At 40.2% G+C, this 17,755-nt stretch overlaps 1 protein-coding gene across 1 annotated transcript; it reads left to right on the top strand.

Annotated features, from left to right (window-relative positions):
- Window positions 1-211: 211 nt before the first annotated feature.
- prdm2a (PR domain containing 2, with ZNF domain a) lies at window positions 212-9,650 on the top strand. The gene is made up of 4 exons (XM_080444424.1): window positions 212-300; window positions 2,836-2,903; window positions 3,242-7,704; window positions 7,794-9,650. The coding sequence occupies exons 3-4, from the start codon at window positions 3,310-3,312 to the stop codon at window positions 7,806-7,808; spliced, it is 4,410 nt and encodes a 1,469-aa protein (XP_080300550.1). The 5' UTR covers window positions 212-300; window positions 2,836-2,903; window positions 3,242-3,309; the 3' UTR covers window positions 7,809-9,650.
- The last annotated feature ends 8,105 nt before the right edge of the window (window positions 9,651-17,755 follow it).

Here is a 17,755-nt window from a genome sequence, read left to right on the forward strand (position 1 = left end):
AAACGTTTTTGTGCCACAGGGATCATTGGTGTTGTTAGAATGTAACTAATATTCCACATTTAATTGCACGTTTTCTTAAAATAGATCTACAAGCTCACAATGCGTGGCATAACGACACGTGTGAGCTTGCTGATGTGCCCTTCATGTTGCTTCTTTTGGGCTTGTTTTCCTAGACCTGCTTTCTTATTTCTATCGCCTAATCTGGCAACATTGAAGAGAAGCCAAAGAACACACAGCTGCAACAACAACCTGTGCATCAAGAGGAAAACCTTCTGAACGTCATTTAGACTCCAAACTAAAGTACGTAACATACATTATGAATACTGAAACCATTGCAATGATGTTGTCAAAAAGGATTGTGACGTTGTGAGGTCTTGCGGCCAACCCTCCTTTCCCCTCAGGTAGTCCATTTAAAGGGGGGGGCTGCTAATAGCCATGTTAGCATTTCAGCTAGCACTCTACGCTATGATGCGATAACAGTGTATATTTAGCACATCGTCAGTAAAATAGCCTGCAGGAAGGAATAGTGCCGCCGTTTGATTTGGTTTGCAGTGTTTGTTGTTGATGTTTAGAGAAGGATTTAGTGCAGCCATAAAGTGACCTTTCAGTGGACGACGGGGAGCTCGATGTGACGACGTGCTCTGTGACATGCTAGCAATGGTGCAAGGACAGGAGAGAGAGGGGGGGGGGGGGGTGCAAGTGTGTACACACACAGTCAAATTGTGTTAAAGCTGTAATCTGAAACTTATTTGCCTTGGATCAAGGCTATCATAGATGTATTTGATCGATTTTTACATTTATATATATATGAGATAAAAAGTCGATCAAATACATCTATGATAGTCTTGATCCAAGGCTAGGAACTTATTTTAATAGATACAATTTAAGTTGAATCTTGTCTGTGTGGTAGAGTATGATAATATAACTAGCAGTATCTGCAGTGGTTAGAAGAGGATGTGTCCCTACTTCTCCATTGAGAACTGTAGACCGATGTTGTCGGGTAGGACACGTTGGTTGACAATTATAGTATACAACGGGTGCGTTCGGATATTGCACACCGGAGCGCACTCGCCTATTAGTTTGTATTGGCCAGTGCGCTCAGTGCTGTATTTCCGAACGCACCCAACATGAAACGTAGCTTTAATCTAACCCGTGAGTGTGTACGTTACAAATGGACCCTGGTACAGACTAGTTGTACTAAATGTACCCCACCCCCCCAGATGTTAATGGATAAATGAACACGGGAGGAACATCTGGGGGTGTACATACAACAGTTTGGTAGTAATAACAAGGCCATGAACATGTTGCTTGGGCCTGTAAGGCACTGATACAATAGGACGGACTCATTCAGCTTCAGTAATATCTACTTATCACTGACGTCCTTAAAGTCTTGAGCCTTGAGGCTTTGTTGACATGACATGACATGCTAAGCTGGTAATGGTAATGGACTACTATGCAGCATATATCCTTTGAATAATACACTACTGCTGGTGAGAGAAAGACACCAGGCCCATTTTTATTTTCATGCCCATTTATCAGTTGATGCTCTAGTCTAGTTTAATTCCAGTTTGATACCAGGTTAAAGTGACATTACTCAGAATTTGGGCCTGTCATTTTGTAGTGATAATGAAGTAGTGACACTGGTGGGTGAAATTACATCGTCAAAATATATCAAAATATCAAAATATTTGGTGATTAATGTATCTAAAAGTTATTTCATGTCGGCTGAAGCATTTATTGAAATATTGTTTTGTGTTATCTAAATAAAATGTTTGTCATCTATTAATGCACTAAATCCAAGAAATGTTTTGTTAGAATTACCTGCACAGAATGACTACAACACTCATTGTTTATTCAGCACATAAGTTGAGCTTCAATGGGTGCCAGGCACACATGATCAATAATCCAGAGAATAGGATGTAGTGTTTATAAAAGAATAACGTTTACTATGTTGAATAAATATGTTATAAACAATTACAGACTAGTATTTCTATTTCTAATTCACTCTGAATGGTTTAGAGACACAGGTGGCAGTGCGTAGGCTGCATAGTAACATAGTATATAAGAGATTCTGCACTCTCCACAATCACAGTGAAATGTGGAAGTCATGATCCTTGCCTCACTACGTTGCAACTTGCAACCGTTTTTACCATAAAGTGCTGGCCTCAACCACGCACACTGCAGAGAGCATACATTCAAAACTATGGTACTTGACCACATGAAGCCTAGCGTTCCTATTCTGGGGTGAACATTTGTCAAAAATAGCAGAGCTACAAGCTCATATAACCGATTTTTGGCTAAGAGATTTGGTGTAGAGGGTAAAAAGGAGCGGACCAAGTATAGAGAGAAGTGAACGAAAATATTCATCAGGACAACGTTGCTGATAGATTTGTAGAAGTATAGAAAAATATATTTTTTAGGCTTGGTGTGGGTTTGTAAAAAATGTAGACTTGTCAGTTTGACTTGGTTGTTATCAACAGGCAGACATGAAACGTCTGCTAAACACTAAGCCTATTGTTATTGTTGCATTTATTACATTTATTGGCACTATTGTCCTATTGCATACTATGTTTGTGCTGTAATATCACTGTGCTTTATATTTACAATTGAACCTAGACTAGATATTATTTATGCTTTAGTGTGTTATTTCAGTAACTCGCACCTATATGCTGGAAAGGCAAGCTCGGCCCCTGATTCAGCAGCTAAATGGTTAACGTCTACATCTAACTACAGCAACTGTTCCATAAGATCAGTTTTTATAATTATTCTAGTCTGCTCATGTCACGTCATGTTTTTGTACATCACTAATTTGTTAGGTATAATATCTCCCTGCAGCTTGAAGCTCGAGGTCATCCTTGAAAACAAAACATGCCCCCCCCAACACTGCGTTGACCCTGAAAATGGTAAGACAATGACTCATTATGCTTTCCCATCTCTATACTTAAATATGAATGATTTGAATATGAGGCTCAGGTACAGCCTGCACATCAAACAATACTAAGGATGGATGGATGCAATCATGTCATTCTTAGAAAATGTTGATAGTTTGATACCAAAATTACATTAGAAACTATTCAATAAAGATAACCTGGTGAATCTTTCAGGAGTCTATACAAGCCAGCTGCACTGTTGGAAATGTGTTGTTTTGACAGGTCTTCATTACATTTTTCCTTAAATTTCATGTCTGTTTATTTGTGGTTTGCTGCTAAATGACATGGCCTTACTTTTTCTGTTTTAATAGGTTTGAAACCGGTACCTGTTGCTGAGTCACAATACTCCACTCAGGGAAAGCGATAAATTCAAGAAAAGATGGAGGATTCTCCATTATTATATATTTCTGGATTTGGAGATGAAGAGGATGATGAAGAAACTGACATGGACTTGTCTGAACCATTTACACCTGATCTCCACGAAGATTTTGATCAAGACATTGATTTAGGATCAAGCTCATTTCCTTGCCAGCACTGTGAGAGACATTTTGCCAGCAAACAAGGCTTAGAACGCCACATGCACATCCATGCTACTGCAAACTATAGTGACACGTCCTATAGTTTAAAGACTGATCACATACCAGAGCAAAATTTCAATGCTTGGCCTGGGTTTTTGTCACCACAATCTCCAACAGAAACTGTGGGTGTAGAGCCTAGTTCATCCCCCAGTAGTTATTGTGCCTCCATTTTGACTGGTGGAGGCCAGATTGTTGTGCTAGACAGTCATTCAGAAGTAGAGGGGGGTCATGCTTGCAAGTACTGTGAAAAGGTTTTCAGTACACATACTAATAAACGCAGACATGAGCGTAGGATCCATGAGCACCCTCAGCGGCTTAGAGGGGTTGAAAAGGACAACGTGCCCCAGGAGGAAAATCCTCAGAGCTTATCCAGTACAATATCACAGCAGGAAACGCAGCTCATTGACAATACAACACCTGTAGCTGTGCCTTTGAATGAAGGAGTACAAGCAGAACAATATATGCTGGACATCTCTAGCAATATCTCAGAGAACCTCAGCTTTTACATAGATGGAAAGATAGTGTCAACAAGCACAGTCACCAGCTGTGAGGTTGTTGAGACCAACTCTGGCACGGCCACTTTGGTTGGGCTGGACACTCTCATCCTAGATCCTGCTCAGATCAGCCAAGCTCTGAATGTAGAGGCAGTGGAAGGCCAACTAGTAGCTAAGAGGAGAACAGCAACCCCACCTCTGTTGCCACAAATCAAAACCGAACTGGAATCTGAGGTGGTTGTGCCTTCATCCTCATCGTCGATGTCGCTTGTGTCTTCTTTATTAGAAAACCTACTTCCTCAGAGTGTTGGATCTACAGCCATGCAGAAAGAGAGAACTGTATTCCTGTCTCCTAAGCTGAAACAGCTCCTGGAGAACCAAGAGGGCCTTAATCCTACGTTTGCGCTCATTACAGACGGCCAGAAGCTTTGTTCACCGCTTGCACTTTCTGTTCTGCCCGCAGGCACAGGGAGGTTTAAGAGAAGGACTGCATCCCCGCCCATGTGTCCACAACAAAACCCATCATTGAATGTGGAAAACACAATCCCAGACACAGGAGAGTCTAATGCTATTGACACAGTGCAGATGGAGATCCCGCACAGCTCACCAGCACGCAATATATCTGATGAGAAGGAGGGCTTAAATCCACCTATTGAAGAGACAGAAATGACTGATGTGTTGCCAGATAGTTGGCCCCCAGTAATTGGTGGGAATTCATGTAACCAACAACCATTGGATCTCTCTAATGCAGTCAAAAGAAATGATGATGTCGCTCTAGCTGAGACGGTGCTGGACTTGAGCTTGCAAAGAAAGAGCACAGAGGACCCTTTGAATTTAGTTACACAACCTGCTCTATTCAGAAAAAAGAAACCAAACACCTGCATGCTGGAAAAGGTGTTGATGAATGAGTATGCGAACGCAGATGTTGGAGAGCAAAATGTAAGTGTGTTGGGGAATCCAGAGAACGCTTCATTGTCAGACTTTGCCATAGTTGCAGGTTCAGATATGGTGACCCCAACAGAACCACTTACAGAAGGACTTGTTTACGGACTCACTTTACCCTCCACTTCTCTCGCTCCGTCGCCACCTTCTCTTACTCCAGCTCTTACCCCAGTTGCCTTGCAGCCTGCCCCATCATGCACTATAGCACTAGCTTCCCCAGTCTCACACTCAATGCTGCCAACTGCTCCCTCATTAATTACAGTTCTGGCACAGCCATCTCCCATGTCCAACCCCTCAAATCAAGCTATCCAGGTTTTGGCCCCAAATATGTCTCCTGAACCTTTGGTAATCTGCACAGGAAATGCATTACATCCTTCAGGATCAGACTTGATCACTGCATTCACTGCTGCAAATGCTGCAAACCTTATTGCTCTCTCCCAACCTCTTGACCCAGCTCTAAATCTACCTGGTCACATGTTTCTCACCGATCAGATTACTCTCAATGCACCTATGATTGAATCTTCTATTGGGTCAGAAGTGCCCTTCTCATCTACTGTATCTTTAAATGACCCCCTTATTAACTCGTACAATATTACTAGCAACACTGTTTTGATTGAGTGCACAATAGCACTAGAGGCTCCAGGGAATGTTGTCCCCAGACTCCCCACTGCAATTACCTTCCTAGAAAATACTGTAGAGCCTCCAGCACCCACCCAGATGGTTATAAATCACATAAAACCGCAACAGATGGTATCCTTGCCTACTCCTGAAATGGTAGACCCCAATATTGTTGTATCTTCAAGTGTTGCAGAGTCGGTAACACTCTCAAACACTTCAGTTACACTGCATAGTTCTACAGCGGGGGAATCAAATCAAGGCTCAGCAGAACTAACCATTGCTGCTGAAGAGCCTCCAACTCTAGAAGAAGAGCCGCCAACTCTAGAAGAAGAGGAGCCATTTTCAGAAGAAGAGCCGTTAACTCCAGACGTAGAGCCGTTAACTCCAGAAGTAGAGCCGTTAACTCCAGAAGCAGAGCCGTTAACTCCAGAAGTAGAGCAGTTAACTTCAGAAGAAGAGGAACCTTATGACCCTTGCGTTCCCACTGACATTTCTATTTCTGATCCTGAAATTTCACCTCCCTCTGAAGTAGCAGAGGTGGGAGAATCTACAGATGACATGCTTAATGAAGCAGAACCTCAGACTTTCACCAAGAATTTTGTTTGCAATGTCTGTGATAAGCTTTTCCATTCAATGAAAGAATTAGGTCATCATGTAAGTAACCATGCTGATGAATGGCCATATAAATGTGAGTTTTGTGTGCTACTCTTTGGTAAGCCCGCTTCTCTGCTTGAGCATCGCTCAACTCTCCATGCTGTCGGCAAGACTTATGTTTGCAGTGCGTGCACAAAAGAGTTTGTCTACCTTTGCAACCTGAAACATCATCAGGAAGAACTGCACCCTGGCCAGCAATGTACTCATACAGAAGAGGAAAAGGGCAAGCTACGGCCTCAGAATTACAACCACTCGGCAAAAGTCAACACCACGACTCCAGCACCCTCTCGCTCAAAAGTTCCCAAGAAAGAGGTTAAAAAGGAAGAAGTAGATCATAATGGTGAAGAACTCTTTACAACAATTAAAATCATGGCCTCTGATGGAGTCGAGCTCAAAGGACCCGATGTTCGTCTTGGCATCAACCAGCACTATCCTAGCTTTAAGCCACCTCCATTTCCTTATCACAATAGATCACCTGCTGGCTCTGTGGCCTCAGCTACAAACTTCACCACCCACAACATCCCTCAAACCTTCAGCACAGCTATCCGCTGTACCAAATGTGGCAAAAGCTTCGATAACATGCCAGAGCTGCACAAACATATTCTCGCATGTGCCAACGCGAGTGACAAAAGGCGATACACGCCCAAGAAGAATCCCATCCCACTTCGCCACTTTGCAAAGGCACAAAATGGAGTGTTGTCAACTACGAATGCTACCAATGCTGTAAATGGTTCCCACAGAAGCAGCCAGGCAAACAGGTCCAAAGCTAACCAAGATCCACCAGTAAAGATGAGACTCAGCACACTTAACAAAAGGAAGAAAAAGTTAGCCCAAAGGGCCATGTCGCAGAGAAACAAGTCTGTCTCTTCTTCGAACAAAGCCACCGCTGAGCAGGAGACCTTTGGTTGCCTACACTGCACTCGGGAGTTCACGATGCGTCGCAGCAGAACCAAACATATGGCAGTCTGCCCCAAGAAACCTAAAGAAGTGAAGAAAAGAAATGAGGAAAGAGTCTCTGTCACAAAGGAAAATAATGGCCACCTGCGTAGAGGGGTTACTCACCTGGAAGAGAAACGACAAGCCTCAGCCCAGGACCAGAAAACCAGAGTCCAGACTTCTAATTCTGCTAAACGGCCAGCTGTCCTGCCGGTGCAAACGGTCCTTTCCAACAAGAAAAGTAAAATCATCATAAAAGAGAGCGTTCAACCGCAACAGGAGACATCCACGCTTGGTGAACTTCCTGTTGGCCGGACCTTTAACCCATCAATGCGCCAGTATAGGAGAGTGCAGCATGGAGTGAAAGAAGCCCCCATTAAGATCAGCATCATGAAACCACAAGGGAGTAAACCAGAGCGCAAGAAGGACGACCTGCCTCCGATCCAGAGATGCCAGGGAGCAAATGAGGTCATCCCAAGCCGCCTGCAGCAGAGTGCCACAGCTTCAGTCAAAGAAAAACTGAACATTCAGCAACCTCCAAGGCAGGGGAAGGTATTGTAAGCATAAAAAAAGTAAAATATGATTGGCATGTACTTTGGGCATGTGTGTTCCTCATGATGTATTCATTTTGCTCTTTTCAGGACCCTGTTGTGTGAAGCTTCTCGTCTATTTCCAGTAATGGAAGTTGGAGGAAGCCCTGCAGACGTAAAGGGAGAATAACTGTTGATTGTATTGTCACACAACACATTATACTGTACAGTAGAACTTGAATTGTGGATGAATGAAATGAGACTATTTGCTGCAATGAGCGGATGCGATTGACTGAAATTAACCAATATTTTGGTTATTTTGTAGTAGCATACTGTTTTGTAGATTTGTCACCCATTTCATAAACGTTCTGGTAATGGCTCCAATGTGCACTTTGATGAATTATCTGTGATTATCTGTCACAGAATGTACAGAATGGTAAACTGAACCGTGAGACTGTTCTAATTAGTGCTTATTGGGTTATCTTGAGAGCACTACAGGTGGCAATCATTTTCAGGCATGCAAATGCACGAGTTATCTGTGTCCTTTTTTTGTTCTGTTTGAACTGTAATTGCATGCTATCAGCTTGTAGTACAGCTACATCTCACCTTTCCCTCTGTAAATACACACAATTGATTAACTGATGAACTTTATAAAACTTATTAGGCCTTAAATGTTCAACTTGATGTGGTGGCTGTCAGTCCTGATAACAATAAGCAAAATACATGACAAATGGAAGGTGTGACAAAGTGTAGGAAAACATCTGGTAATGCAAGAAGACTACAGGTAACCTCCTGACTACAAATCGCCACCTCTGAAATAACAGAAACATGCTGTATAGTCCAGTGCAACATAACACGCTATCTGTTGAACTGTTTGGAAAATGTGCACTATTGTATTAAGGCAAGTTGGTATGTGCTGTTTGATAAAATGCATACTAGAGCCTCAGCAATTCAAAATTGTGTACATATAATTTGGTTGGAGATTATTATTTCCTATAATGGGTAATTCTCTTTAGAACAGTGCTATTAAAGTGCCATCATAATTATGTATGGAATTACTTACTGTAGCAAGAATGTGAGGATGGAAAGAAATACTTTGGTGCAATTGCACTGTAATCCCAAACTGATCAATACTCAGTTTCAAGCACATGTCCCGTCCCCCCTCTTTCAATAGAAGAAAACTGGAGATTTTCAAAGTTTAGCTGCTTGCTTCCAACAGGATTGTGAGTGAAATGGGCTTTTTGTCACATTTAAAGTAAATTACTTTGTGTAAGTGTTTTTGTTCTTTTCTTAGATAACAAAAAAGTGAGACCTGGAAGGTCAAAGGTCTGAAGTACAGTCATCTCAGCTCAGTCTAATACCGTTACATGCACTTGAAATTGCTTATGCAGTGCAGAAATCACCACTTTTCTGTTTTATTAATTGTATACATTATGGAATGGGGAAAAACAAAGTTGGTCGATATAGGGTCATTTTTTGCAACAGCCCTGTATTGAAAAGTGTATGGAAATCAGAGGAAGTTGTCACTAATTTCTATGGGTCAATGTGATGCAGTGTATCTGTATAAAAATTTCGCACACAACTTGGATTGTAAGATCCATGGTTAAGCTGAACAGGGTAAATTGAATTATTTATGATTATTTAATTGTGTTAGGGTAAATCAATGTGGGTTGTAAATCCAAGCAGTATTCTAAATCTGCTAAAACAAATGTTTATTTGAAAAGCTCAATGTATTTTTCCTTTTTGCCTTTTTCTCCCAAAGTTTCTTTTATCCAGATCGACCACAAGGGTAGTTTGGGAGAATGTTATTTAACTGTGAAAACTGCTTGTAGCATCTCAAAGTGTAAAAATAGTCATGTATATTTATTAATTTAAAATCATATATCTGAACGGTTCCTCTGTGTATATGATTTGCACTAATATTTTTTCAAGCGAGTGTTCAAAATAAATGGAGAATGTTAAATCAAATGGAGGGTTTGCAACTTTTTGTGTGGTCTATTAATAGCTGTGAACATATTTATATACAGTGTTTTGTAGTATATTATTCATTATATATATTTATACCAATTATTTTAAACAGATCATTGCAATATATTTTGGCTGGAAAGTATACTATAGATTTGTCCAGAAGGTGGCATACTTTCCCAACTACAGTAGTAGTCTCAACCGACGAATAATAAAAACGATTATTAATGCATTTGCATTCTTTGCTTTTTAGAATGTTCGTACGGTACAGCATTGTCCATCCCGTCAATATTTGGGGTTAATGTGTCATGTCATAATGTCCTGAATCTCCTGATAGGTTAGAAATAGAAACATTCAAGTCCATGTTGAGGTCAAGCAACGGCAACGGAAGGAGTGAGTTTGGATCTGCGTTGCAGCCACCCGAGCAGTTGAGTGTTGTGGTCATTGGTAGCAGGCTAGTATGCTGCATCTATATTTTGTTTAATACACTAATACTTAACTGTAAAATAAACACAGGTAGCTATATGTCTAAATTTAGCCTCTTTCACAGGTTTAACTCACCCGGTCTGAACTATTTTGCTTTAAATAAGTCACGTCTTGACATGCAAATTGGATTGTATAAAGTTGGATTGCCAGCCAGCAGTGGTGGAAAAAGTAGGCTGTTCACATTTACTTAGGTAAGAAATGTGAGTATCAATACTGCATTGTAGAAATACAAATAAAAAGTGAACTTCCGGAAACCTACATTTACTTGAGTTAAAGTACAAAAGTAGTGGCATCAAAATGTAGGCTACTTAAAGTAGAAAGTACTCATTATGCAGAATGTCACATTTCACAAGTTTTAAAATGTATAAAAGTCTTTTTGAAAATAGCAGATCTACAAGCTCACAATGGCTCTCAATGCAACATATTGTGAGCTTGTAGATCGGCAATTTTCAAATGGCCGAAATATATATACTGTAGGGCTGAAGTGGTTAATGTATGTTTTGTAATAATAATCTAAATCTACAAGTAACAAATAACTAAAGGTTTCTAATAATTGTAGTGGAGTAAAAGTATAATATTTGCCTCTGAGATGTAGTGGAGTAGAAGTAAAAGTACTGAAAATTGGAAACACTCCAGTAAAGTAAAAATACCTCAAAATTGTACTTAGTTACTTTACACCACTGCCAGCCTGGTAGACTGGCCTCTGGCCTGGCTGGAAATATGAGGGACTTTACATGGACTTTCTGTCCCAAATAATGCCTATGATCCATTCCCCTCATGAGAAATATGAATGATAAGCTGTCACTGAAATATTAACAGATTTTGTTTCATAGCTTATATTTTTCGGCCTATTAGTTAATGCCCTTATTTTTTTCCCCCATTATTTTATTTATTTATTTTCAATAACAAGAACTTTTTTTTTTTTTTACATAAGTTTAGACTTAGGACATGGTATTGTGAAACATGGACATTATCTACACACACAAAAATACAATGCAATTATATGTTCAAATTCCCCCCAAAAATAGACACTGCGGTAAACAAGGACTATTTCCTGCAGCGGAGGGACTCTAGTCTAACTGATGTGATGTCAGGACTCAGCGCCAGAGGGTTTTCAGCGCCAACTCGCCAAGAGCCTAAGAGGTGAGTTTAAAGTTAAAAGTTTTGGGTTTCTTCAAGTATATTTCAATTAACCTTTGGTGTAGACAGAACATATATATACATATATATATATATATATATTATTAGACTTTTGGCTAGGCCTACCAGTACCAATGCCTACTAACGTTTTCGCTTGACGCCACCCGTCGCCTAGAGGTGGAAAGACTGACCACGCAAGGTTACCCGTCGCCCCACTGAACAGTTCGGGCCGGGTGAGTTCACTCGGTGAGTTAGGCCCTAACTCTATGGTTAGGCCACGTGGTTCTCAAACCGCGTCAAGGACCCCCAGATTGACACATATTAGCCCACGGACCCCCATTTGAAAAGATATGCCAGGGACTCCACCATTTTAATCATAGTGTTTAGCATAGTGTTAAATCTGTTAATTTAACTCTTAGTGCAGCGGCTAAAAGCAATATTTTGGGAGAATCGTTCACTTGGTGATACAAGCGTGAAACTTGGTACAGATCATCTTTAGAGGTCATTTATCGATTTTTTTAATCGAGCCACTTGAAAATCAAAGATGGCGGCCATTTTTCAAGATGGCCGACATCTTAGTGGGCAGTTAAGTGATATGATGGTTTACTTGGTGATACAAGCATGAAAATTGGCATGAGCAGTCTCTGTGGGTCACTTGACAATAGGCCACCCACAGCTGCTTGAAATTTCAAGATGGCGGCCATTTTTCAAGATGGCCAACACTTTAGTGGAGCAATTAAGTTATATAATGGTTTATTTGGTGATACAAGCATGAACATTGGCATGAGCAGTCTCTGTGGGTCACTTGACAATAGGCCACCCACAGCTACTTGAAATTTCAAGATGGCGGCCATTTTTCAAGATGGCCAACACTTTAGTGGAGCAATTAAGTTATATAATGGTTTATTTGGTGATACAAGCATTAAATTTGGCATGAGCAGTCTCTAAGGCTTGCTTGACAAGAAAACACTCCCAGCCACTTTACATTTCTATTTTCAAGATGGCCGCCCCCTGGATCCTCAAAAGATAAATTTTCTCATAGAAATGTATGTTTTTTTTTCATTAAGGACGATTATACGATTATTATTATTATGCTAAAGAACAACTTTTAACACATCACAATATAGTTGTGTTGATTTGTTGATCATAGATAGATTAGATAAGAGTGAATATCTGCACTACCAGGGCACACTGGTGATATATCACTGCTGTTAAACTCAGAGTGGGGTTCAATGTCAGCTAATTGAAAGTTGGTATCCCAAATGCTGTCTAATTTACCCCAAAACAGTTAGATAGCCGCACCTGAATTGACAGGTTGTGCCAGCACGGGAGAGCCGAGCCAAGGTTAATGGGGTTTTAGTTAACCGGATGGTGTACAGATCGCTCAGGATTTAAATGGCATTGGATGAACGATCGAACTAAGTGTAGGGTTAAGGCACGAACTTAGTTGTATCCCATACATCAAAGTGCTTGGTAAAAGGTGGTAAAAGGATAAACCCTCGGCCTCTGCCTATGCTGCAGACATGGCAGAAGCCATCATAACAGTTGTGAAAACTAACTGGGACAGATGTTTAATTTGTCAGCAGGTCACCAAGGAAAAACTCATTCAGCCGAGTTTATTCAACAGAGAGCACGATCGTACTGGTTATGATACCATTGCAAGAAATGTTCCATTATTTCATAAGATCAATGCTCTGCCAATCTTACTTAGTCCAACCCGACTAGATGAAGGTGATGGCATAGAAAGCACATCGACAAGAAACAGAGCAAAATATAATTCAAGCTGTAAACTTAGGTTCAACAACACAGAGCTGGAAAGGGCCCAAAAGAGAGCATCTACATCTGCTGAAGACACTGAAGATACCAAAGATATCCATGTCAAGAGGCCAAGAAGATCTAATGTATGACCGGTCCAGCGATGTCACAACTATGAACGAGGCCAGGCTTGATCTCTTTGCCAGAAAGCAAAGACAATATGACTTGATCCCACCAATTCAAGCAGCACTCAAAGAGCATGCCAAACATGCTTCTTATGAGGCTGGATACGTGTGGGGACAGGCATTGAAGCGACATCCACAAATGCCGAGCCCATCTGACTGGGGATGGGTGGAACAGGACGAGAAGTGGAAAGTCTTCTGGACTCCACTTCCACCTATTGCGGAGAGTTGTTGGGAGTTGACCAAATGTGAGTGCTCCAAGGCATGTACTGGAAGGTGTAACTGCTTCAGATATGGACTCAGTTTCACATGCCTATGTAGTTGCCCCTGCTAGAACCTATTTGCATGTTTATTTTACCAGAGTTATTCCCTGTTGTCCTCTGTGTTTTCAAGTGGAGGCCTATGGCTCGGCTTCCCCTCGTCACATCGACGCATCATGTTTTACTTTTTATCTAGTCTATTACTGTGTAATTTTCAGTTGTTACTTTGTAACATTGCTTCCACTGCCTTCCACTGCCATATCTAACAGTGAAGCACATTTTCAGTTTAGTTCCTTAGTATCGTTTGTCATGGTTCCGTGGCTATTGCCATTCAGTATTAGCCATTACTCATAATTTTGGAGCACTGTCCGTTCAGCACCACAACTGTGCTTATCAGCACCACAACTGTGCTAATTTATTCATCTTATTTTTTGTATCCCCACCCCTTAGTATTTATTTGACACATGTAATGGCTGTTAGTTTAAAAAAAACAATATATATATATATATATATATATATATATATATATATATATATATATCCTCCCTTGTGACTGTTACCTTGTCGTGGTAAGGGAGCTTGTTTAGGCCTACCTCAGTGAACCCTGAGAGCTATGCCGGTGGGAGGCAACTCCTGACAGGTCTTACCAAAATGGACAGGTCGTGGGCGAGGAGTCAGACAAAACACAGTCAAACAACCTCTCTTGACAGAGCTTTTTGAGGAACCCAATACATTTCTATGAGAAAAGGTATCATTTAAAGATTGACATCTTGAAATTTCAAGTGGCTGTGGGCGGTTTCTTGTCAAATGACCTTTTGAGACGGCTCATGGCAATTTTCATGCTTGTATCACCAACTAAATGATTTCTTAAGCTTAACTAGTCCACTAAGGTGGTGGCCATCTTGAAAAATGGCCGCCATCTTGACATTTCAAGTAGCTGTGGGTGGCTTATTGTCAAGTGACCCACAGAGACTGCTCATGCCAATTTTCATGCTTGTATCACCAAATGAACCATTATATAACTTAAATGCTCCACTTAAGTGTTGGCCATCTTGAAAAATGGCCGCCATCTTGAAATTTCAAGTAGCTGTGGGTGGCCTATTGTCAAGTGACCCACAGAGACTGCTCATGCCAATTTTCATGCTTGTATCACCAAATAAACCATCATATCACTTAACTGCCCACTAAGGTATCGGCCATCTTGAAAAATGGCCGCCATCTTGGATTTTTGAGTGGCTCGATTAAAAAAGTCAAAGAGTTGACCTAAAGGAATGTTCATGCCAATTTTCACGCTTGTATCACAAAGTGAACGATTGTTCCTACTATCTGCTCTACTATCTGGGAGTGTAATGGAACCATATGGACCACTCTCAGAGTTACAGACACTCAAGGGTCAATTTGGTTCCTAATTTGGCTAGGGACCCCCCGAAACCCCCCTCAAGGACGCCTGGGGGTCCCCGGACCCTACTTTGAGAACCAAGGAGTTATAGCTACATCGCTTATTTTCTGAGCATAGTCACTGGAAATAAGTCTTAATAGCCTAGTTTAGGCAATTAGGTAATGGAAAACAATTTGGGCATTTACTATTTGCAAGACATGGAGTTTCTGTGCTGTTGTAGCCTATAGCATGTTAAAATGCTACGCATGGGGTGCTTTAAAAGGCATTGAAAGTCTGCTATGATAAACACGTTTTCATTTTTGTCTGTTCCATTGACATATACCAGTGGTGTGAAGTAACTAAGTACATTTACTCAAGGAGTACTGTACTTAAGTACAATTTTGAGGTATTTTTTACTTTAATGGAGTACTTCCAATTTTCAGTACTTTTACTTCTACTCTATAAAACTTTAGTTACTAGCTACTTTGTAGATTTTAATTATTATTACAAAACATACATTACCCACATTACCCCTAGGCTATGTACATTTCGGCCATTTGAAAATAGCCATCTATGTACAAGCTCACAATGCTTTCCAATGCATTGTGAGCTTGTAGATCTGCTATTTTCAAAAGATCATTACACATTTGAAAATGTGTGAAATGGGACATTCTGCATAATGAGTACTTTTACTTTTGTACTTTAAGTACATTTTGATACCAATACTTTTGTACTTTTACTCAAGTAAATTTTGATTACCAGACTTTTACTTCTAACAGAGTTTTTCTACATTGCAGTATTGATACTTTTACTTAAGTAAAGAAATTGAGTACTCTTTCCACCACTGGCCTATACTTTTAACGCTCAATCAGAGGTTAATCTGAATTTGACAGCTGAGTGACACCGTGAAATTGCATACACATGTCCACATAGACTAGCTAGACAATTAAGTGTCCATTATATTCTGTTATAGTCACCCTTCCACAATCCTTCCAAGAACAGTTACTGTGTTTGATATCAAATCTATGTCCTTCACAGCCAGATAGTGAAGAAATTATTTTTAACCCCAGGCAGATGGGATGGGCTAGGTCAGCAGATTGAGTGCCTTCAGTTAAATATTGGAAGGGGAAAGGCAATATTGGCTGTAAATTTAAATGTTCCTCAACAGACTGGGGCTGGGCATGGATTTTAATTGGAATGTCGGCCAGTATGCAGCATTTATGATTTGTACTGGCAATCACAGGAAAACCACCACGGGACAATGCAAGTTTCTTCTTCAGCATCATGGGATATGCATTTTGAGCACCAGCTATGCCATGCATTCTGCTGTCACTGTGACATATCACTGCAATTCCCCTCCCATCTCCCTGTGTCATGGTTGTAACCAACAATGTCATAGCAGCCAATGGTCATAACATGCAAGATGCTCATGAATCCAGTGGTGGAAAGTTATACATAAAGTAGTACATACCTTTTTTAAAAGGTATTTTTGGGCGGTGAAACCGCCCCTATAAGTGAGGTTTGGATATTTGTACAACAAATCCTGCGCTGTGATTGGCCAAAAATGTACCCCGCCTAACCCTGCACCGTGATTGGCCAATCACAGTCTATTCAGGACTGTGATTGGCCAGTGTCACATGACACATGTGCATAGCCCTATATAAGAAACCATAACTTTAAAAAAACATAATTTTTTTTTTTTAAGTTATGGTTTCTTCCATCATAAAGAGTGTTTCAATAAATGTATTTTTTTTTTGTACATGATTGGTTGACTCCATTCAGTATTGTGATTAGCTAGCAAGACACCGCCCACTTCACACAGGGTGTGATTTTTACTTTACTGGAGTACTTCCAATTTTCAATAATTTCACTTCTGCTTCATTACATCTCAAAGGCAAATATTGTACTTTTACTCTACTATAATTATTTGAAAACTGTAGTTGCTTGTTCGATTTTGATTATTATTACGAAACCACTTCAGACCTGTGTGTGTCTATATATATATATATATATATATATATGCTGGCAATTTTCAAATAGCCGATCTACAAGCTCACAGCGACGCGTTGTGAAATTGTAGCTGTTTTCAAAGGATTTTTATACATTCTTTAAATTTTTATACATTTGAAAACTTGTGAAATGGGACCTTCTGCATAATGAATACTTTTACTTTTGGTACTTTAAGTGCATTTTGATGCCAATACTTTTGTACTTTTACTCAAGTAAATTTTGACTACCGAACTTGTACTTGTAACAGTCTATTTCTACAATAGGGTATTGATACTTTTACTTAAGTAAAAAAATGTGAGTACTTCTTCTATCACATCAGCAGGTGAATGCTCTGGGGTCAGAGTAGCTAAACCCATTTCCATGCTTTGTGTGCTGTTAATGTCTCAGTTTCTCATCTGCCACAGCTCACACTATAATGGCTAGCTATTTCTCCACCTTGGTAAAGTGTTTTCATTCTTCAAAGTGCTTTTGTGAGATTGACGAAATCCTACATTTGAATTTCTCTTGTATGTGCAGTAGTCTACATTTTAGACCAATCGTAAATTGTAGTAGGCCTACATGATTTTAATTACCACATTTTTCCTCAACCATAGTTATTTTGCAGTGTTTTGAGCTGTCATGAGTATTGCAATCGGTTACAAGAAAACAACAAAGGAGAGATGTTTTTCCTCCCTGACAAAAGAAAGAAAATTAATGCTCAATTTCTCTGTTGTGATAAGGTGTTCATAGAGTATAATAAAAGGGGAACAATATCAGGAAGCAAGAAGCAATGCCCTTATTATGCTTTCCCTTGATGTTAGACGTTTAAACCATCTGGCCTCAATAGGATCCCACTTTTCCTTTAATAATTCAAAATTAAAAACAGTGTTACCAGTTTATGATCTTTTGGAACGAAGC

This window comes from Gymnoscopelus braueri (assembly GCF_963280865.1).
Source record: "Gymnoscopelus braueri genome assembly, chromosome: 12".
Taxonomy (NCBI): Eukaryota; Metazoa; Chordata; class Actinopteri; order Myctophiformes; family Myctophidae; genus Gymnoscopelus; species Gymnoscopelus braueri.